The 23,479-nt window shown below is 42.9% G+C and overlaps 1 protein-coding gene across 2 annotated transcripts in view; it reads right to left on the bottom strand.

The window, feature by feature from the left end:
* Positions 1-23,479, bottom strand: part of Dis3 (exosome complex exonuclease RRP44-like protein Dis3) — a 52,712-nt gene that overhangs the window by 18,038 nt on the left and 11,195 nt on the right. The window contains exons 14-22 of one of the 2 annotated variants that reach the window (XM_075880419.1): positions 21,868-21,995; positions 19,528-19,614; positions 18,618-18,774; positions 12,773-12,993; positions 11,811-11,901; positions 10,422-10,499; positions 9,262-9,402; positions 6,208-6,330; positions 5,715-5,874 (exon numbers count right to left, since the gene is read on the bottom strand). In XM_075880419.1, the coding sequence (XP_075736534.1) occupies positions 5,830-5,874; positions 6,208-6,330; positions 9,262-9,402; positions 10,422-10,499; positions 11,811-11,901; positions 12,773-12,993; positions 18,618-18,774; positions 19,528-19,614; positions 21,868-21,995 (1,071 nt within the window). In that variant the 3' untranslated portion in view covers positions 5,715-5,829. Of the gene's footprint in view, positions 1-5,714; positions 5,875-6,207; positions 6,331-9,261; positions 9,403-10,421; positions 10,500-11,810; positions 11,902-12,772; positions 12,994-18,617; positions 18,775-19,527; positions 19,615-21,867; positions 21,996-23,479 lie in introns of those variants that run through there. The other variant, XM_037421097.2, reaches the window with a different exon arrangement.

The following is a 23,479-nucleotide window of genomic DNA, read 5'->3' as shown; positions in this document are numbered from 1 at the left end:
GCTGTTCTCATTTATACGAGAAAAACGCCCATACCGAGCAGGTCGCATGAATAATCACCAAATAAATAGAACCTTTTTGATGAGCCGCATCCAGAAAATCCTCCAATGGTGTCCATTGCGAAGAAATCAAAGGGCTCTTCAGCTGAAGGCAGTGATTCAAGTGTCCCAAACTTTTTTGTTTTCATTTTCTTGCATCTCAGGCATGTATCACAATGCCGAATGTAGGTGGAAACATCGGTTACCATATCCAGCCAATAATATTGCGGAGGCAGGAGTGATAGCGTCTTCTTCACTCCGACATGACCAAAATGTTGATGTGCATTTTTAAGAATTGTTGGGCGTAGTTCATGGGGCACGTACATCTTCCGTAGTCCTTTTCTTTTGACAATGTTGATGTTGTTTTCCAATGAATGTGTTCCTTTTGTGCATTCATTGTTGCATTGTTGAAGTTCGTCGTGTGACAGAAGATTTATTGGGGCTCTTGAGAGCGCATCTGCTTCGACGTTACTTTCGCCCTTTTGATGTTTGATGTGCACATCATACATTGACAGTTTCAAAGACCACCGTAAGAGACGACCTTGAAGATTTTCAACATTCTTCAGCCACTGGAGAGCAGAGTGATCTGTTACAACAGTGAATGGCTTTCCATGAAGGTAGAAATGCTATTTTTCAATGTCATCTACAAAGACACTCTCCTTCTGTAGTAGCATAGTTCGCCTCATCCTTAAGTAGTTTGCGGGAATAATAGGCAACAGGATGTTTTTTGCCTTTGTCATCAGGTTGTTTCAGCACTGCACCGATGCCTTAGCCAGATGCGTCACAGTACACAGTACATGGTTTCAGAGTCGCTTATGCGAAGCACTGGTTCTTCAGTTATCCGCTCCTTCAGTTTCCGAAAGGCTTGCTCGCATGCTTCTGTCCACAGCCCCTTGCTGCCTTTGTGGAGTAGTTTCATGAGTGGGAGAGCGATGTCGCTGAAATGAGGGATGTACTTACGGTAGGTATTTACAGTGCACAGAAAACGCTGGAGATCTTTTTCTCGTATGGGCGTTTTAAATTTGAGTATGGTAGCCAGATTACTTTGCTTAGGTGTCACTGTGCCTTGCAAAATTTTCATGCCCCAGGTATTCAATGCTGCAGCATGTGAACTGGCATTTTTTTCGTTTGAGTTTTAAGTTTTTGCTTTTGAGAGCTTTCAATAGCGCCTCGAGGTGTCGTATGTGATCATCAAATGTCTCTGAGTATACGACCACATCGTCAAAGTAATTACTAACATTGGTGAGCTGATGTTTCGCTATTATTGAATTCATGGCTCTTTCAAATGTAACCGGAGCATTCTTCAATCCAAATGGCATTACCAACCACTCAAAATGAACATCAGGCGTGACAAATGCATTTTCGTTTCCAGCGTAGTGAAAAACTTTGCATTTCCCTAGTGGTGAAGAATACCATCTATACGTGGAATTCGTTGAAAGTCGGGTACCATTATGGCGTTGAGTTTCCGGTAGTCAATACATAGATGAGTACGTCCTTCACCTTTCTTTTTCGCTAAAATGACAGGTGCAGCGTAGGGCGACAATGAAAGCTTCGCAACACGTTGCTTAATGAGGGCGTGAACTTGTTTGTTATTCTCCGCTTTGTCTGCCTGTGAACATCGGTATGGTGCTCGATGAATAGGGACAGCATTCGTAAGTACGATTTTATGTTTTTCAGTAGTGATGCACCCAATATCTGTCTGAGATTTTGAAAAGATCTTGTCATACTTGCTTAAAAGAGAGCCTAGCGCCGCAGACTCAAGCTCTGACAAGTTTTCTGAAGTCAGGGTTCGCATCAGCGGGGCTTGAGTGGTTTTCTTTTCATTGAGATGTGGAAGGTTCCAATTCTCACGTGCTTGTGTCACTGACATACTTTCCAGATTTACAGAAAGATTGAAGTATGAAGCGCTGTCAAGGCCAAGAATTAATTGCGTTCTCATGCCTCGCAGGAACGTGTACTGAAACTTTTTTTGTGGCGTTCCCAATTTGTAACTGAATGTTTACGTTACCCAAAGTTCGAATGTTTGAAGCAACTTACTGGACCATGATGCTGGAGACTCTCATCAACTGAAGTTTTGGCTGTTTGTAAATATCTTCGCTGATACAAGCAATTGTTGCTCCTGTATCGAGAATGGCAGTTGCTGGCTTTCCGTTGATGAGAGCACTGAAGTGTATTAATGAAACTCTGAGTGGCCCTCCTTGTTTCCCCGTCCAGTCTCAATAGCAGACACATTTCAGCGGCGTGGATATTCGTTGTGTCCATGAAACTGTCGTGGGAAACCAGCAGCTGAACAGCATCTACATTCGTTTTGTGGGGCAGGTGGTCAAGGAGTGAATATTGGTTGCTGCTGTCTTGTGAAGAGACGTAAAGCTCTTGATGCAGTACTAGCGTTACGAGTAAAGAAAACTCCTCTCACCCGTTTTAAAGATGTCTCGAGCCGTTGAGCAGCGGTGAGCCACTCTAATGACGAGTTGAAAGACAGCCCGGCAAGCGCCAGTTCCACATCAGGAGGAAACTCATCAGTCAGTCCAGAAATGATGTGGCACTTTTTCAGGTCAGCAAACTAACCCAGTCGCTTTTTCTCATTGTAGTAGTCCTTGATGGTCTGCCCTCCTTTCAGTCGGTAGTGGATGAGAAGAGACGAAAGGCCTTTCCGTCAGTCGTAGTAAAGCGGGCTTGCATATCACGCTTGATATCGTCCCAAGTTGTCTTGTCGTTGCCGAAAATCTTTTTCGGGTACCACTTGAACGCTCCCCCTTCAAGGTATTCGCTAAAGTGACTGACCTGATCGCTGCGAGTCCATGATGCCTCGGCCGCCTTCATGTCGAAAAGAAGAAGCCACTTGTTGATGAGGACGTCTTCTGACGTTCCCTTGAACTTCTATGTGTTGAGCGGAGGCTTTAAGCCTTCGGCCTAGCCATGGCAGGTTGATTTGGTCAATCCTGTCGACTTGTGTGACGCTACAAAATGGAGACGTCGTGGTTCAGATGCCATGCGTTTATTCTAATCCACAAGCATTTCTTCTTCCTCGGCTTCACCTACAATCACCTTATTAATGCACCACTCACTCACTCTCTCTCTCTCTCTCACAAACACACACACACACAAACACACGCACGCACGCGCACACACACACACACAGTTGGCGGTGGTTTGCTGGCCCGCACTTACGACAAGTTCCACCGTCACGTGGGCCAGCAAACAACCGCCACCTTGACAGCCTACTGCTGCAGAGGATCCACCCAGAGGCAGCTGTTGCTGGTTTCGTTCGCTCAATCCCCGTCTGGGAGAAGCACGTTCGTGGCGCTCGAATGTGCTAGCCACGTTTCTTTTTGTTTTTATTGCGATAGCGATTATATGGACACTCTCGGCTGGATTTTTCCACCCCGTCGGCGTCACTCACCGTATATGTATACGTAGCTATATATATAAAGATGCAAGAAAGAAAAAAATACAAAAAAAGACTACGGCGCACGGAATCAAACTTGGGTTTTCTGCATCGTGAGTGCGAGGCGTTAATCACTGAGCCACCGAGGAGCGCGTCTTTCAACGTTCAAATGGCAAGCTATTTATCTACTACTTACCGCTGCTGACAGCCATCTGGGGGGGGGGGGGGGGGGAATAACAGCGTTTTGGCATTACCAGCAAGATGGCGCAATGAACGCACGTCGCCATATGGCGCTGAACGGCGCGCGCTCTCATCCTCCACGCGTACTTTGCCACGCTTAGAGGAAGGAGGTAATGCCCCCTCGCGCGCCCTTATCTCACGGTGGAGAGAATCGTATGTCTTGGCTGACCTTGGGCTTTACCTGGAACGATTCTGTTGTAGTTGATTGATTTGTGGGGTTTAACGTCCCAAAACCACTATATGATTATGAGAGACGCCGTAGTGGAGGGCTCCGGAAATTTTGACCACCTGGGGTTCTTTAACGTGCACCCAAATCTGAGCACACGGGCCTCGACATTTCCGCCTCCATCGGAAATGCAGCCGCCGCAGCCGGGATTCGAACCCGCGACCTGCGGGTCAGCAGCCGAGTACCTTAGCCACTAGACCACCGCGGCGGGGCGATTCTGTTGTAGTTATCGAGGGCACAAAGGTCACTTCAATCATTGCAGTAGCGGTTGGCGAAATGCGCGCGCTTTTCAGACACAGTGAAGTAACAACTGAGACATTCTCGTGCATCTGTACCTGTGAGTATGTTTCGTGCATCATTTGTGCGTGAGAAACGCGGGGCAAGTTTCAATCTGCTTTCCATTCTGCATGTGCCCTTCCAATTTGTTGCTTCACATTCATTGCTTTGCCTTTGCGGCAAAGCTGTGACTTTTTTTTGTTCTGTATGTCGTGGGCTTTCTTTGCAGCTTGAAAAAGAAAAGGTATACGTGAAACTTTCTTGTAAATAATGGCAAATAATGCAATGAGGGTTTTTGAGGACACTCTCAAACTTTGCAAATCTCATTAGTTGCCTGAAGTCAATAGTTGTCAAATTAGTTAACTAATTGTAATTAATGAATTAATTACAACATGAACATTGCCTGTTGTGTGCAAGGTGGCTGTCAGCAATATGCGATTGATTTCACTTGGGTATTTCTAATATTGTATTTTTTAACCCTTGGCTAAAGATAGCTGGTACACCTGGTATATATATATTAGACACACAGATGTACATGCACGTGCACACACACAGGCGTGCACATGAGGGAGCTGGCGGAGGAGCGGTACCCCTCTATCACCACGGAAGGGTGTGCACGGTCAACTGTATGTTTACTTAAAACGCGTACGGCTATAGGCGCGAAGCACATTAGATGACCAGGCTGTCATATGTTATTGTATGCTGTCAAATGCTGTCTTAGCTTGGCCTAATGCAGTCACAACCACATATAGCGTAGCCATTTAACTGCACGTTGCGCCGAAGAGAAGTCTTCTTCCTCTTGTTCTTCGAGCACCTTCGAACGTAGGCAAAACCATATACAATGGCCACCTTCAGCATACTGAGTGTGTGCTTGTGGAAATGAAGTATTCTTTGTTTAGTTCTTCTATTGCCTTGATGATGTTAGAAATAAAGTAAACAGAGAAAAACATGCAAAAAAACTAGAAAAGAAAAAAACAAAGTCAGAGAGAAGGGAAAAAAGGAAAAATCAAAGAGAAACAAAGAAGGCTGCCCAGCTCTGCACTTCCTTGATTTTGCATTCCAGGAACTGTTTACTTTCCATTTTACTTCTGCAAAGCCAGGGGCCAAAGGCAGGCCATTGTGAGAAGCACATCATTACTTCACTGCCTTGCTTTTTTTCATACATTGTGAATCATAATTTAGAGCTAACCAAGGAAGAAGAGGGGTGGCACTGCAATAAAACTTTGCCACTTCCTGATGGGGTTCCTTTTCACAGCTATGGCCGCTGTCGTCAAAAAGCATTCACAGCCGAAATTCCGAGCATCAAAGACAACATTAAAGGTCTGACCGAGAAAACGTACGGAATGGAACTGGTGCCTGCCCCACTGCACCTCATTTGCACTCATAGAAACACACACCTGAACACATGTAATTGATGGTAGAGCATGCCTGAAAAAACATTTGGTTACACCCGTGGTCCAGTGCAATTTAGGCAGATAGCCAGCTCTTTATCAATAATTTCTGCACGGTTTTAGAGAACTATGGAGCGATCAGCGGAATACGAAAAACCACTGAGGATTTGCTTTGATGTCATTTCAAAAAAAGCTTTTCGTCTCTCCCCAATGAGCATTATTGTCATCGCAGCCGAGAAGTTGCACAGACAAGGCTGGGCGCTACACACTCCTCAAAGACAGGGGAGTTCTTGTGGTTCTTTACACTCGGTTACAATCTGAAAAAAAAAAAAAAAAAAAAATGGTGCTTCTGACCTTCACTAGTCACTAGTAACAAAGTCATGCTAGCTGATTTCCACTCGAACCAGTGGCATAGCCAGGGATGTCCCACCGGACCAGTGTCTTTCCCCACCCCCAACGAGAAGATGCTTGTAGTTGCCAATTCAATTCTTCACTTAGACCGCATCATTTTTATGCCATACCTATTTTTTTTTTAACTTACCCGGAACTGTAGGAGAGTGGCTAAGTGCTGTCTCAAAAGTTCATTAAACATGGGCAATAATGTATCGTTGTATGTTTAGAGGAAAAATACAAGAAAACCGAGGACTTGCCTTAGGTTCCACAATCTTGATGACCACCTTCTGGTGTTGGATGTTACGGCTGTCCACTGAGACTTGAACAATGAGTCGATCAAATTGGTGCAATGTGATGTCCCCAAATGACTGTGTGCATGCCTGAAAATGAGAAAAAGCTCCTCTTATAGTGAGCAGTGCTGCCGCATGTCTCAAGTTTTCCTTTTAAGTGCACCATACCATTCAAGGTGTCCACATGCAATATCAGAAGCATCACTCTACATAAGGTATTCTCAACACATATACTAAAATACTAATGAGAACACATGGTACAGCTAGCATTGGCTCATTTATGATTCACTTTCGATGGAACTACGAGCACTTGGTACAGTGTAAATTCTCCAACTACCAAATTGCTAAGTCATCCACTTAGACAGTTCTCCAATATGCTAAAGCTGCTGTCAGCTCTTTAAATTTGTGAGAGAGAGTGAAACTACTTTATTAGGTCCACAATATACGCGAGTTAACTCAGCGTCACCTGGCTAGTCTCACTAGGGGACAGTCAGGTTAAGCCTGACTGCCCTCCCGCGGGCCCTCTGGACGGCCAGAATTTGAGAGGTGTGGCCCTGGACCTTAATCGGCTTGTTAATTTTCTCTTGGTGGAAAGGGGGACTGGCAAAGGCACAGCCCCACAGGACATGCTCGAAGTCTGCATAACTGCCACACAAGGGGCGATCCAGGCTTGAGAACCATTTGGAGAACAAAGAAAATGCACAATACTTTACTAGTACACCACAATGTGCCAACAATGCATCGACTTACAGGACTACACATACAGTTTATAAACCTGAATATAACAAAACTGACAAATTCCTGAAAATTTTCTTATAAAGAGGATTTTGTTATATGAAGGTTCGGTAGAAAAAAAATCCAGAAATAAATACATAAATTAAGCAAAAGGGGTGCTAAAGGCAGAACTAGCCCAATACACTTATTTAGTGGTTAAAAACTGCATTACTGCGCTGGCAATTATGTGGACCTTGTTGGGGCGTTTCGGCCGTTGGCGCCATGTACCGTAACAAATCCAAATTGAGAATGTGCCCTTGTGCACTGTAACTTTTACGAGTTGGGTAAAAGCACGCGGGCGCTGCTGAAGCAGAAATCAAATGAGCCGGCCCATCCCCATCACCAGGAGGGAGAACACATACATCCCCCCATGTTTTAGAACTGCCGTCACATGCTCAAACAGAAATAAACCACCCGTCTTGAACAAGCATGAAAAAATGTGAGGGGGGGGGGGGGGGGGTAGCTCGAGTAGCAACAATGAACTTTGAGTTTAAGGGCGCTGTCGCGATCGCTTGCTATCTTGGCAAGCATCAGTCCGCTTTCAATGCGAAGAGGCTGTGCGAAAAGAGCACTTCTCCCTTGAGAAGTCATATTTGCTTACAAGCGTTTTGCAGGATTTCTGCAATATCGGATCCATAAGAGCTCGCTTCTAGCCTTACTTCGTACAACATTATAATTTGTTGCTATCGCATTCACTGTATTGCAATTCAATGCGTCGTTGTGTTGTTGCCAGAGCTAATTGGCTAACTGTGAAAGGCTGCAATCCTGCAAACTCGCGGAGCGGTGCAAGACGGCAAAGCGCACCATGAGTTGACCTCCGAAAATTCGTCATTGTCACCATGGTCTCGGAGAGTTTCCATATGTGCCTAATCTGACATCTACTCAGTAGTGATGACACGATTGTTCACATTTAATGAAACAGAAAGATAAGCAAAGCTGAACATCGTCGGGGGTCATTCCATGCGTGCAGTGAAACCATGCACGTGCACACAGCGTCAAAAATGAAGAGCAAGCAGCACGGCTACCGTGGAAAGCTATCCGGTAAAGAGCTTCCATATGCAGAGCGACCCCACATTTGTGACCTTAACTCAGAGTGTGGCACTGCCAAATTTTTCTGTTTCCGTTAGAGGGAGGGGGAGGGCACATCCGTGCATGCTCCTTCAGAGGCAGTGCCAACTCGTGGGGCGCAGGCCGGCCTGCCCACCTCGCGCCCACCCACGCTCGCTCTCGCCTGCGAGTCGCTGGGTCTATGAGTGCAGCCCTGGCACAGCTTCATCGGCTGCCGGGCAACCGCGGAAGATGCATGCTCATGCCAAAATGACAAAATCTGTGGCAAATATCCTGGATTCTACGTGGCAAAAATTCGTTATACCAAGGATGTTTCCCGCTGTTACCTTGTTACACAGAGGTTGCAAATACATGTGCTTCTATGGAGTAACGATGAAGAATAGAGAAACTTTGTTACATCAAGAAATTTGTTATAAGCAGGTTTAACTGTACTGTATTTACACGACTTGAATGTAGGTCGACCCCCTCTAATAGCACGACAAAAAACGCACATTTAAAAAAAATTTTATTTATGATGTCTGCAAAAGAAACGAAGTCGAATTCTGGTGTGTCAAGGTGGCTTGACGGCAGTGGAAAAGTTAGCTTTGCAGAAATACGCAGGGATCATTTTAAGAGAAAATTACCAACCAAAACTAGCTTTTGACTTTAGATCAACCCACAATCGTGTATATGAGTTAGTAGCCCGCTCTGCACATTTTGTTCAGCTTTCCACACCCGGTTTCAGTTTAAATGCATGCTTTCATTTTCTTGTGCAAGTTTGCTTTTCTAGGTATAACATTTGTGCCTGATATGGTTGTCATCAGACAGAACCTTGCAACTTTTCACAGAATCAGTTAACAGCTGCCCGATATCAAATGTGCCTCGGAGTCATTTACAGAGTGCAACAAGACATCACTTTCTCACTGGTTCAAGTTATGATTGGTGCAGTGAGGTTCCAGTGAGTGTGGCCAAAGAACTGAGCCTGGAAATGAACGACACTAGGAGGACCTCTTTAGTGAAATTCACCCTCATCAAATCGCTTCCTGTGCCACTCTAGATGCTGAATGTTTCCATGTTGAATTAGGCTTTACTGCTACATCTAAAGTGGTGCTATGCAAAGTGCAATTAAGCTGCACTTGAGGAATAAAAAAAGAATGTGTTTTTGTGCACCTTTACATCGTTAGCATTGTTATCACCCACCTCTTCATCATATTTCCAGCCCTCTTCTTTAAGGAACAATGTGGTTTCCAGGCCAAAACGAGGCATCAAAACTTGCACAGCATTCTCCCGAACAAACAACACATATCCTTCCTCATCAACCACTTTGTCTTGGAAGAACGCCTGTGAAAGAAAAAGATCGATGATGCAAGATTAACAAAAGCCTACTAGAACACATAGTTTGAAAAAGGCGAGTTGAAGAAAGCAAATTTTACATATTAATGGTAATTATTTAGAGGATACAGCCCTGTGACATTCAAATATCTAATTATTGCTTGACAGCAATACACAGGTTGCTGTGGTACCCACTACCTACGTGAAAGTACTTAGTTACTATAGTTTAAAATACTAGTACATACTCATTTCTTGGAGCACACAGCAAGCATAGTCTAATTCTGTTACAAAACATGTTTTTAGTAGCCTCCTTCTATCTTTGAATTCTTGCATTCAATGCCAATGGGCAAACCCATACAAGATAGGTCTAAAAGCGCCCTGCCGTGGTGGTCTAGTGGCTAAGGTACTCGGCTGCTGACCGCAGGTCGCAGGTTCGAATCCCGGCTGCGGCGGCTGCATTTCCGATGGAGGCGGAAATGTTGTAGGCCCGTGTGCTCAGATTTGGGTGCACGTTAAAGAACCCCAGGTGGTCGAAATTTTCGGAGCCTTCCACTACGGCGTCTCTCATAATCATATGTTGGTTTTGGGATGTTAAACCCCACAAATCAATCAATAGGTCTAAAAGCCTCAGGCACACAATGTCTCGCAAGTGATGTAAAATAAACAACAGGTGTGAATCCACAAAGGTGTGATGTCCGCTTCATTAATGTGTCTGACAGGCAGTATAGCTGGAGGCCCATAATGCCGACAAAATCTAATTGAATGTTACTTTCAAGTGCAATAATGTCAATAATACTGCTTAAATGAACTTCATCTTGAATTAGTCCATTTCATTACGGTCGTGTTTAGAGAAATAAGCCGAATTTGTGCGATAGCTCTGCTAACCTTTTGTGTATGTTCTGGAGGTTTTGTGAATTTTATGTTTTCTCGTCCTATATCTATGAGCCCATGACGAGAGCAATGATGAGAGACTTTAATTGAAAGAGAAAAGCATTATAATGAAGGTGCAAAATGCAAGGGGTACATGCCTGGGTGTAAAGGGCCACTGACGCTCGGCCAGCATACTGTGCCATATTGTGACGATAGTTGAGATTATTGCACAGCTCCTGCAAACAAGGCGGCCAAACGAAAACATACAACAGTTGAAAAACACGTATACCTTATGCACTAGTGCAAAGGCTCAAATAAAATCATCTAATAATTATATAATTACTTGTTTCACACAGGACTTTGGAAGGCCATCCGGTCGACAGCCTAGCGCGGGCTGCTACAAGGAATGCTTCGAAGGCTGCCGAATCAATAGTTTACGGAGTCAATGGAGAAGCCCACAACTCTATCGAAACTTCTACATCCATTGAGTGTCGGAAGTGAAAACAGCACTTAAGTGCCCTTCCAGTCACAGTGCGTACGTATACAGTCCTTTAAAGAAAAGAAATAGTATAACCAGTATGCTTTAAAAACAGTACACGTGAGTGTTATAAATTTTACAGAGTATTTTTCCCACTTGAAATGTGGGAACTCTATATGCTCTCAGCAACAGCAGCGAGCTATATTACCCTGTGTCGCTACGCCACAGTTTTGCTTCTCAACAACAAAAGTAAATATGTATTATTAACTACAAATAAACAATTTATAGAATAGTTTAAACAAGATCAACAGACATATTTGAGCTTTAAGTGAATTTATAGTATTTAACTTTACGTGAAATGAATACGAAAATAAAGACATGCAGTGCCACACGATTCTTGTGGCAAGCACCTGAACCATTTAACTGCTGTCCAAAAATGCTGTGTAGCAGCGCGACAACTCCATAGAGTCGATAGAGATGTGGCATTTAGATGGCCGCCGAGTGGATGGCTTTTCAAATGTGCCTGTGTGACACAGGTGTAAGAGGCTAATATTACTGTTGGGTCTTATAGAGGGTCATTTTTGAGGCGAACATCTTTCCCTAACAATCCAAATATTGGTAGCGGTTTTTATTGAGAACACAGACTACTGAACAGTTGTCAGTATATATCGGCATTATTTGCCATGCACATCGTTTCTTTCTGGCAAAGCAGGAAAAGTGTTGAGTTCTATATTTGAATCAGGGGCAAATGAAGGCCATGTGTTGCTGTTTAAGCTACTAGTATACACCCCTGAACAAAGCGCCTTCTCAAGATTTGAATGAACATGTAGCGACGCGGCCGCCACCGCGCACCCTGCAGTCATAAAAACTTGCAGAGCAGCATTCCAAGCAACGTGCTGCTCTCCTCTCTGTTTTTCCTTTGTCTCTTTCACTCTTGCCACTTCCGGTGCACTGCGTGCACTTGCTCTATTTTCGAGTCTCCAGTTGCCAGAATAAAGTCGACGTTGTTACTGAAAAGACGTGTCCGCCTCGTACAACCTGGCTCTACAAACATTTAACCGTTTCTCACCTGACACTTGTCTTTGTGAACCAGCTCAGCATAAGTTCCTTCTGCCCCAACGCAAACAGCAAGCAGTCTATGTACCATTAGGTCAGCATATCTGTCAAAATAATAATAATAAAAAAGCATACAGTTCACAGCATCATGAAGAAATTGTGTGAAAGCTAGAGTACGGTGTAGCTATCTTTTCTGTTTGACCATCTTTTTCAAGCTTACACAGTCTTTCTAATTTCGAAGTGGTGCCTTGGCTATCCTACAAAAATATTGTTAATAAAGAAGGTTTAGCCGAATATTTCTTTTTAATGTAGCTTTAATGCCCTCTGAGGCTGAGTTTTAAAAATGTAAGGAAGGTATATCAAGCCTGGAACTGCTTCCGTTAGCTTCGATAGTTGTCTGTGTCATATACAGCTTCTGCCCTACCAAGATCACTGTCATACCATCACAATCAAAACACAACTATACAAATAAGGCATTTCTCATTCATGTTAAAACGAGCTTAGTATAACAAACAGTTATTAGACTAAAGAATGACAGAGAAATTACCAGTGGTGCCATGTACAATGGCCACTTGTCGTTTCGCTGTCATTCTTAAGTCCAGTAGATCTTATTAATAATTTCTGAGGCTTTGCATCCCAAATCGATGAGACATAATTATTAGAGGCAGTGTAGTGAGAGACTCCAGAAATTTTCACCCCCTTGGGTTCTTTAACGTGCACTTATATCTAAGTACAAGAGCCCCCAGCAGTCTGCTTTCACTGAAACGCGGCCACCACAGCCAGGATTCGACCTAAAGGCCTTCAGGTCAGCAGCCAAGCAACGCAACAGCTAGACCACCACAGCAGGTTTCAGTAACTGGCATACAGAGCACATTTCAACAAGAACAAGCACCACCTAGTGCCATTCATTGCTTTACTAAAATTACTTCTCGCAGCAGCGAGCATTCCAGAGCAACGCTGCCTTTCTTACTGCACCTCCGAATGGGTGATGTGAAGTGGGTGTAGTAGGGCAGTGCAAGACCATAGTGGAAGAAGTCCTCCAGGGCCACGCAGCCGCTGGAGAAGTAGAGCGCCCGTGCCATGCATCGTGTTGCCACCATGCGCAGCATCACGTTGAAGTAGGGACTGTCCGGCAGCACGGCCTTGTCTAACGATTCGGCCAGGTGAAGCCCGCTGTCCACTTTCAGTTCAAAGCCCTGCCAAAAGAACACATTTGTCAACACCAATGTCAGCCCAGCGAAGTTCATTACAAAGAAAAAGAGAGTTCCTTCTTAGACGTTTTCAATTATTACCGCCTTTGAGTTAACAAAACTCCCTTAATGAAAAGGAAGAATGTGACTGCACACTGCCTATCAACTTTATCTTGTATAGGGCATGGATAATCAACAAAAACTAAGAGGCTCCAAAAGCAAACTTTAAAATTCCTAACATGTAACAATTCGTACAAAACTATTATGAGAGGCAAGTGCAAAAAAAAAGTGTGCGGGCCTGCATGAACCCAACCATTTGCATGTGGCTAGTCTACTGTATTTATTTGTCTAATACTACAGCACTGGTACCTACTGCATTGAGGGGGTGGAACAGGTTACGTGCATTTGGGAGCGGTCCTGGGATCCGTCGAAATTGTCTGTTGTAGCAAGCTTGGAGCTCACAAAAAGACATTTTGGAGCAGACTTAGAGCAGTCGGAGAGAAGGTTCAGATAAGATGTGAACTTATTTCATGTCACTTGTTTCATTTCATTTCATTTCATTTTATTACCTTAAAGGTCCCCAGGGGGACATTACATAAGGGGTGGGGTTACAAAAAACGTACAAAAAAAGCCATGAATTAGTTTGAAAAATGGCTTGTGACGCTATGCATAAATGTTGATGGACAGGTGATTGCTGCAATATGGTGGGGGAGGTCATTCCAGTCTTTTGCTGCACGAAGAAAAAATGAGGCAGCAAAAGTAACGGTGCGGGAACGTTGACGGGCAACTTGAAAGACATGGCCAATGCGATATGACCTGCGAAATGGGGGGGAAATGTAAGGTTCGATTGCAAGTGGACTGTGAAAAAGTTTATGAAACAAGCTAAGGGTGGCAATGCGTCGGCGGGAAGATAGAGGGGACAGGCCAATTTCTTCTTTTAAAGATGACACGCTAATGTGATAGGCATATGAGGAATGAATGAATCTAGTAGCACGGTTTTGAAGTGATTCGAGTGCAGCAATGAGATACGTGTGTTGTGGGCTCCAAATTGACGATGCATATTCAAGCTTGCCCCTCACGAGGGACTGATATGCTAATAATTTTACATGGCGGGGTGTGTTGCGCAGATGACGTTTTAGGAAGCCGAGAGTACGATTAGCAGCTGCGATGATAGTCCGGATGTGCTCAGCCCAAGTTAGGTCACTGCACAAAGTTAGGTCAAGGTATTTGTAGGATTGCACAAGTTGAACAGGAGTGTTAGAGATTACGTAGGAAGTGGTGAGCGGGTTATGGCGACGCTGAAACGACACAAGTTTACATTTGTTAGGATTAAGTTCCATTTGCCACCGTTCACACCAACGCTGCACTTGGTTAATGTCACTTTGGAGGCTAATTTGATCAGATACATTCGTTACTGTGTGGTACAAAACGCAGTCATCAGCAAACATGCATATGTTACAAGTTAAGTTCGTTGGTAGGTCATTAATATATATTAGAAATAACAAGGGGCCAAGGACGGAACCCTGAGGGACACCTGATGTAACTGGAATAAAGTTGGAGAGCTGATCATTTACAAGGACAGATTGGGAACGGTTATGTAAAAATTCTTGGATCCAGATTAAGACAGCGGGATGTAAGTTTAAGTGGGAGAGTTTCAGTAACAGGCGTTTGTGAGGTACCTTATCAAATGCTTTGGTGAAATCTAGAGATATGGCGTCGGTTTGAAGGTTATTATCGAGATTGGAATGAAGGTCATGAACAAAAAGTGCTAGTTGAGTTTCGCATGAAAACCCTTTTCGGAAGCCATGTTGTGCAGGATGAAAAAAATTAACCTTGTCAAGAAAACTGATAATGTGAGTGAATATGACGTGTTCCATGATTTTGCAAGGCACTGAAGTTAATGAGATGGGACGATAATTTAGAGGCGAATTTTTGTTACCAGCTTTGAAGACTGGAATGACCTTCCCTTTTTTCCAATCGTCGGGCAGTTGGCCTGTGACAAGTAACTGCGAAAACAATAAACATAAATATTCGGCACAGACATCTACAGTGTTTTTGAGGAACTTGGAGTTAATATTGTCTACACCCGCGGAGGACGACAGCTTTAGGTTGTTAATTATAGATATTATACCAGACACGGAAAATGTGATGGGTGGCATCAAGAGTTCGATAGTGGAAGTAGGCGTGTAAAATGAAATGTCTGTTTCTTTTGTGAACACTGATCCAAATGCGCTATTAAAGATGTTTGCACAATCAACGTCACTTACAGGTCTGCCGGCATCGTTGGTGAAGTTAGTAGACTGCGTGGGGTGAGGGTTAATTATTTCAAAAAACTTGCGTGGATCACTTTTTAGAATGGTCGGCAAGCTATAGTTATAGAAAGAGTGTTTTGCTTCGCATATCTTTCCTAGGTAGTCATGTTCAGCTACATAGTATTTTTCCCATGCGCATTGGCTTCCCTTCTGTTTGGCTGAACGAAAGAGGCGTTTCTTTTTGTTTTCTAGGCGTTTTAATGTTTTGGTAAACCAGGGCTTTTGAGTGTCGGTCTGGAAATTGAATGTGGGTATATGTTTTCTCACAAGATAATCCACTTTGTCCGCAAATAATTTCCAGCTATCTTGCACTGATCTATTTTGGAAAAATTATTCGAAAGATGGAAAGAAAGAGCGGAGTTCATCAATGATAGCTGTGTGATTTCCTTTGTCATAAAGACGTATAGTTTTTTTTACTTTTCTGACGAGACACCGGTTTGAACGTAAACTCCGCATGAACTACCTTGTGATCGCTAATTTCTGGAAGATATGTAATGGACGAAAGGCTGTCAGGGTGATTTGTTAGTATTAGGTCAAGGGTATTGGCGCACGTTTGAGTTACGCGAGTTGGTTCAGTTACAAGTTGGGTTAAGTTAAAGTTGAGGCACACATCAAGAAAGTCGTGCGCTTCGGGTTCTCCTGACGTCAAAGTAACTTGGTTTACCCAGTCAATGAGAGGATGATTGAAATCCCCAAAAAGAAGAATGCGGGCGTTAGGGTATGCAGTAGTTAAATCATTTAACGTGTCGTTAAGCTTACTAGCAAAGTCGGGAGTGCTGTGGGGAGGTCTATAACAGGCACCAATTAAAACAGTTTCAGGAGTGGCATGGCAAAGAAGCCATATAATTTCGAGGTCAGTCTGAATGTTAAGCGCATTACAAGAAATATCTTTGCTGATTGCAATAGCCACGCCCCCGCCTCGCCTGTCTATACAGTCCTTGCGAAACACTGTAAAATTTGGAAGGTCTGTAAGAACTTCATGGTCGCTAATGTCACCGTATAGCCATGTTTCTGATAAAACTAGTATGTTGCTGCTCGACGAGGAAACAAGATTAGAAATGACGTCTCGCTTTAAAAGAAAACTGCGTATATTAGTAAAAATAACTGATAGCGAAGCATTTGTGAAGCAACACTTGTGAAATGCCTCACATTTTACGCACCAAGCTAAATTGTGCAATAGCCTTATCATTGCGATAGAAATTATGTGGATACTACCGACAGGTTATTGCCCTGGCTGTAATGCCCCGTGTAAAGTCAAAGTTGATAACATGCCCCCGCGCATTGTGTGTTTTACCCGTGGGTAAAAGCGTGTGAGCGGGGTAACGAATGCAGCTGACGCAGGAGCCAGCCCATCACCATCCCCCGAGAGTGCGTGCGATGATGTCCCCTTACTCGGGAAGCCTCCTGTCGAAGCAGAGGGAACGCCACGCCCACCTAGACCGAGTATGAAAAGACGCAAAAGGGGGTGCGTGCGCCATATCGCTGGTGTGCGTCTCATTTTGGCATTCATCAGCACGCGGCTCTCGTACATTTCGACGTGCTCTGCTCTCATCGCAAAGAGACTGCGTGACAAATGTTGCTCTCTCTCTCTCTCTCTCCTTGGCATGGCCGTGTTCTCTTACACCAGTATCTTCTAGAGTTATGTGAAATCGAATCTGAAAGAGCGAAATGTCAGCCTTATTTCATATAACATTACAATTTGTTGCTATTACAATCGTTGCTGATTCTTCATGGTGCAGCTGGAACTTGTCTTGTTTTTGTACAGCCGGCTGCACATTTTTTTTAGAAACCTAAATGTGCAAGTGTGCACCACCTAATCTATAAGCGCTGTATGATGTAGCGCAACAGCAGCAAACTAAACAATACATGCGTGCGCTTGATGAGCAGTCTTGTGCACCTCTCTTTACCAGGCTGCTCCGGAAGCCTGACATCACCCCCACTTCTTTTGAACACCGTTACAGTCATTCTTTCTTTTTCCTTTTCTGAACACTGCCATTAAGTATAAAAAAATCAGATCTGCCGCAAAAGCAAAGCAATGAATGCAATAGCAACAACTTGTTCAGTGACAAAGTAAGACTGGCAAAGGCAAAGCAATGAATGTGATAGCAACAAATTGTTAAGTTGATGAAGTAAGACTGGCAGATAACTCAGTTGGATCCGATATTGCAGAACTCTACCTATCGCTAGACAAATGATATTCTAGCTGTCTCTTTGCACTGAGAGCGCAGCACGTACAAGGGTTTACGAGCCATTCGCGCTGATGCCTGTCGAGATAGCACCCATGCCATCGATCTTGATATTTACAATCAAAGTTAACAGCTGCTGCTCAAGTGATCGCAGTCTTGATGAAACCGGTTATAAACTGTTTTGGTGAAACTGAAAGCATAATGGGGGCACCTTGTAGCTGAATTGGGCTGCTGTAGCGCAGTATTGCGCTGATACGAGAGCTTGGCACAACAGGGTGGCTCAGTGCGGGATGGCGCCGGTAAACCAGTTTGGCCCACAATGGCGCAAATAGCACTGCTGTTTCACCCCTGTGCATTTGTTTGCATAATAGTACAGTAAAACTCATTTATAAGAGACGAGGACTGGAGCGCAGGTGTTATCCCCTACATGAGGTGTCCCTCATAGGATGGGTACCATGTTCCCTCCTACTGAGAAGCCCCTTTCCCATTTCGATACAGGCCCACTGGTTTCTCTTATACCCACGTGTCTCTTACATCAGTGTCCCTCATGAAAAGGTTCAACAGTAATACTAATTGCTTAGAATAACTATTAATTGGATGTGTTGGTATAGGTTCATAATGAAAAAAACAACTTGCGTGAATACTTGGAAAGAATGAAAGACTGAGCACCTACTAGAGACTGATAACATTTTTAATTGGGAAAGAACATTTTAATATATGCATCACAAAAAGTCAAGAATGAACGATTGCATACAACAGGAAAGCAGGTGGGAAACCGCTGCATCATGCTTCATTGTGTGCTCTTTCCGAGTCTACGGGCAAGTTGCTATTTTTTTTTATTAAGCACCAATACTGTTGGCTGTTGCGGTACTAAGTGAAAGTAATTAAGGATCATACGTTTCTCCGACAGCTAATGCTCCATCCCTGCTAGACATTCCATTTACCTTTCCATCGCTCTAACTCGTCTCCAGCCCGCATTAGGCTAAGCATTCGTGACTGCCTGTACCAGCCACATAGCAATAAAAAATAAATCTAAGAAAATAATACTTTTGTGGTATAACTCTAGGATATGATAACGGGTAAGAACGCTTTGTTATGTGAAAACTTCGTTGAGAACAGGGAAGTGACTTGCCTTAGACAAGCCAGCCTTTACAAGAGGTTCCAGGTTCGCCGGTGCGGGTGACGGATGCCGTCTGAGCAAAGCGCACTCAGGGAACTCCTGGAAGATGTGCTTGGCCACAGAGCCATTGGCCAGCAACATGAATTCCTCCACCATTGAGTTGGTCTCCCTGGATGTTTCAGCCACTTATTACTCGGCTGTGTTGGTAGGCAAGGGGATTTTCTTCACGAAAGGCCCTAGAGTGGTACTCTGCAAGAGTGTGCTAAGTCAACCATCAATTTCAGCACACGCTGACTGGATAAGGATAAATGCGGCCACTGTGATGGGCACTCTCTTGAGCACTCCCGAATCATGTTACAATGAAATGGAACTAACGCAACTGTCCAATCAACGTACACTGAAACAGGTGGTCCACTCATTGGAGACTTGCAGAATACTTCTCCTGGAGCTCCAACATCAGAAGCAATGAAGAATTATGACACAGTTTACAAAGTCAAGTCTCAACTAAAGCTCAATCTAAAGACTTGTAAAGACAGTACAATTTCTATTCCACCTAATAGACCACAACTTGTAGTGGCATAAATTTACAAGGCAGCTATCAATGAATGATTACCAAGAGAAAGGTATCCTTTTCTTATTTGTTAATTTTCTAACTCATTATAAGAAAAAATGATACCTGCATTCAGGTTCTTACATACAAACAAATTAAGAATTACAATTCAAACCATGCATTAATTATGCAATCTTTCGTATCTGCAGGTGCCTCAAAAAGTACACAAGAACATAAATGTTTTCTTAACTTCTTTTGCAGGAAAGTGAAATTTTATATTGAGATTTTTCGAGAAACGAGAGTTCACATGAAACAAGCAAGTGATGTTTTAAAATAGTGCATATGTAAAAAAAATCAAAAAAGAACACTCACAAGATCTGTTTTGTCTGGACGTCAATGGGATCATGAGTCTCCGAATCCACGTGAAACCTTACCTCTGTTGAGGCAAGTGTGAGTGCACTGAAAAAAGATTTTAAAACATTTTTCAAGGCAAGGTCACAAGGCAGTGTTTATGGAACAAGGCAAAGCAATACTCGAAAGTCAGTAAACACAACAGGCACCATAAGCTCTTATCTTAACCATGCAACATGATTTTGCATGTGCACTTGTATTATATGTTGATAATGATTAGCAGGGTTTCGTGATGCAAGGGCCGTAAGCGGCCAAAGAATGCCATGTCTTTCATGTGGTGTTGACGATGACTAACGTTTGCGATGGCAGTGTATTTTGGCTGTATAGAGGGCTAGAATCACTCACTCTAAACAAGCGTAAAAGCTGTGTACAGACAATAAAACTATAGCAATGACATGTGATGTGGTCCAGGGGTGCGCAGTGAATTAGAAATGATCATGATACCTACAGGTGAAGCATTGATAATAGCACGGATGCCTCAACACCTTCTTGTATATGTTCAAGAGACTAGTGCACATCATGCAACAAAGAAACCTAACATAGGAAATGTACAATGTATAAGGCAAATATACTCACACATCGACATAACAAACCCGTATAGAGCGAAACACTGATTATAATAAAATTAATGAAAAATAGTTTTGCATTTGATATAGTGTTAGGAATAAACCTTCACAACGAATTTCGGATGCAATAAACTTATTTCCGTGTTGAGATTAAACTTTGTTACAGTGAGGTTTCAGTGTAGCTTGATTCCAGGAAGCTGTAATAAGGCATTCAATGAGAAAATGTAGCAGTCAATAATGGGCTTTCCACAGCTTTTAATAATGGGGCAAAACCTGATCATAACTGAATAGGTGGCACCAAAGGGCTATGCTAGCCTTATGTTGAAGGCCCGTTCTGTAGATAAAATGAGCATGCATGCAGCTAATTATACTGGAGCATTATAAGTTATACAGCCAGTAGCCAGCACTCAAAGGCATATGAACATGAACCAAATTGAATGATTGATAAGTTGTGAGACTGTCAGTTGATCAATTGATCAATAAGTCTATAAATTTTATGGTCTCAGACCAACAAGGTTAACATAGGCTAACAAATTATTATCATAGATAATCTAACTGCTATACATCACAGTACCACAAATCACCCCAAACATATAGATTAGAGTGAGAGCCTTTCTGCGTTTCTTTTCAGTCATAATGCAGAAGTAGTAAGAGGCAGAAATCAAGTCCACAACATTATGCAAGATCGAATCCCGGCTGCGGCGGCTGCATTTCCGATGGAGGCGGAAATGTTGTAGGCCTGTGTGCTCAGATTTGGGTGCACGTTAAAGAACCCCAGGTGGTCTAAATTTCCGGAGCCCTCTACTACGGCGTCTCTCATAATCATATAGTGGTTTTGGGACGTTAAACCCCACATATCAATCAATCAACATTATGCAAGAAACACATCACCATAACCAGTGAGCCACAAGTAGTTGAATATGTATTGACAGTTGACACTTAAATTATTAATATAGCATATTTTAATATGACAAAGCTAAATGCACTTCATATTTTCATAAACATCGAGTACTGTATAAAACAATTAAGGATTCATGTCCTAAGATCCAAAAGAAGCTATACACATATGGTTTCTTTTTTTAAACACTTTGTATACTAAGTATAAAAATCTCGCTTGGGCAAACAGTTAACTTTAAACTGTAAATGAATTCGAATAGTGATTATATCAAATAATTTTACATTGAATTCAAATAGCCTATTGGCATATTATAAAAAAATAATGATATTTGTTATCACTTAACTAATCTGTATGAAACTTTTTTAAGCTCAAACAAGACCTGTGTAAGTGTTGTTCTTTTTGGTTCAACGGAAGTGAACGCAACTTTGAATAGTAGCAGTATTACAAGCAGAATGCTAGTAATAACCTGTAAAATATGTGAAGTATTAAAGCTTATACACTTAGAGCATTAAGCCAGTAGACAGAGTACTAATGTTGTTCATTTTGCTTGAAGTGAAGCTTCATAGCAGTGCAAATTTCCCCTGGATAGGTATTTTCATGGCACAGCAACCCTCTACAGCAGTGAAACCACATTTACAGGGGTTAAATGCAGCACATATTTATTTACTTCAAACACTTTAAAATTTCTAATAATTTAAGTTAAAACTGAAGTTAATTCGAATACCCTAATATTTATCTCGAGTATTTGCCAAATTATAAAGAAAAAATGAATGAGAATTTTCACCCTGAGACCCTCAAGCTGTCACTGAATACGCAGAATTACAGAGCATAGCTTACCCGTTCGCAATTCGTCTTGCCTTGAGAAGTTTGGCAAGCTTATTGAGACCCCGCAACCCTAAAGTCAAATCATCTGCTTTGGCTTTGTCGTCGATGCGTGCTTGGGCCTCGGCGTATGTCAGCGCAGCCTGTTTTGAAAGAACAGAATCGGCATGAAATATAGCATGCACCTTCACCAGAGATCAGCGAGCATACATCATTAAAATGAAGATGTCTAAAAATGGGAAAAGAAAACAATAAAGACTACTGAGGCCTATTATTTCAAATCCCCTGGCATGAAAACATATCAGCCAAAGACACAGTGCTTGTCTCACTATTATTTGTGAGTGGTGGATACCCGAATGGCAGCCAATAATAAAAAAACACTGTTATGGAACAGTAATATTAAAAAAATCAAGGCCCTGAAGAGGAAGATGTGGAAAGAATTGGCAATGAAGGGTTCTAAATACTGCAGAGGCAAGCCACAGATTATGAAAAAAAACATGGCTATGTCATAGGAATTGGTATAACACAAAAGTGAGAAGCGCCTTCAGAGAAGTAGTCCTTATTATGTTGTGATTATGAAAGTGTGTACAATGTCTATTCGTGCTTGGCAGCTATAGTAGCACCATTTGGTGTGGATGCACTCAGGCTGATGCTGAGTGGTACATGTTTATCACGACAACTAACACCCATGATCATGATTTAACTATTGTGGCAACTGAATCAACGTATACCTGAAAAGAACGTGTCAAAAATCCCAAGCAAAGATGATATCAACAAGCACACACTAAACATTGGTACTCCATAGGCACTTCTAAAATCGTCAATTAATGAGAGAAATGGCACGATGTGTGCTCCTGAGTAAAAAGGTAACCTACGCCTGTGCTCATGCATACACTACATAACTGTGCTATAGCAACATGGAAAGCAGAGCGAGGTTTGTAGCTCGAGCCGCGAACACGCACAAGCATTCCATGTACCACTGGCCTCTGTCTTGCTCCCCCAAAGCACGACATTCACCCGTCCACATCATTTCATTTCTGCAGTGCTTACTGCAGCAGCTTTACTATTCAGTGCTATCCCATTCGAAGTAGTCAGCAGTGAAACACTGTTGATGCATGTGGGAGCTGCACAACTCTGACAATGAGCCATCACACGCAAACATGAAGCAAAAGGCAAAGAACATGACTGCGTCTAGACTACCAATGCTAGTGCGACCAGTGTGTTTTGCTTCATTGAAGATGCTTTAACTATGGCCTCTGAAACTGTGCACACAATCTTGGGCGCCATGCTTGAACTGTGTCACCGACGAATCGTTCCTTATTGGCACCACGCAGTCTCGCGAACAGACAGCACAGTACATGACAGAATGTGTGAGAGACATAAGGCAGGTTTGCTGAGTGCCTTGCATCTGCCAGGGTAACTCAATTGGCACAGTGCCGGGGTGCTCATAGTCGCGGGCTAAGGATTTGGAGGTACGTTTCCTGGTGGGGAACTCTTTCTCACAATTTTTTTTTTCCCACTTAGTAGTATTCTCCTTACCAGTCATACTCATAACAAAGATACATCACCAAGGTCTTGGTGGACCTCGGCATGAAAAACTTTCGTGTTAAAATGTACTAATCAGTTT

The sequence above is a fragment of the Rhipicephalus microplus genome, chromosome 2 (assembly GCF_043290135.1).
Source record: "Rhipicephalus microplus isolate Deutch F79 chromosome 2, USDA_Rmic, whole genome shotgun sequence".
Lineage (NCBI taxonomy): Eukaryota > Metazoa > Arthropoda > Arachnida > Ixodida > Ixodidae > Rhipicephalus > Rhipicephalus microplus.
The sequence above is the reverse complement of the archived record's forward strand: the minus strand, read 5'-3'. Positions and strand labels throughout refer to the sequence as shown.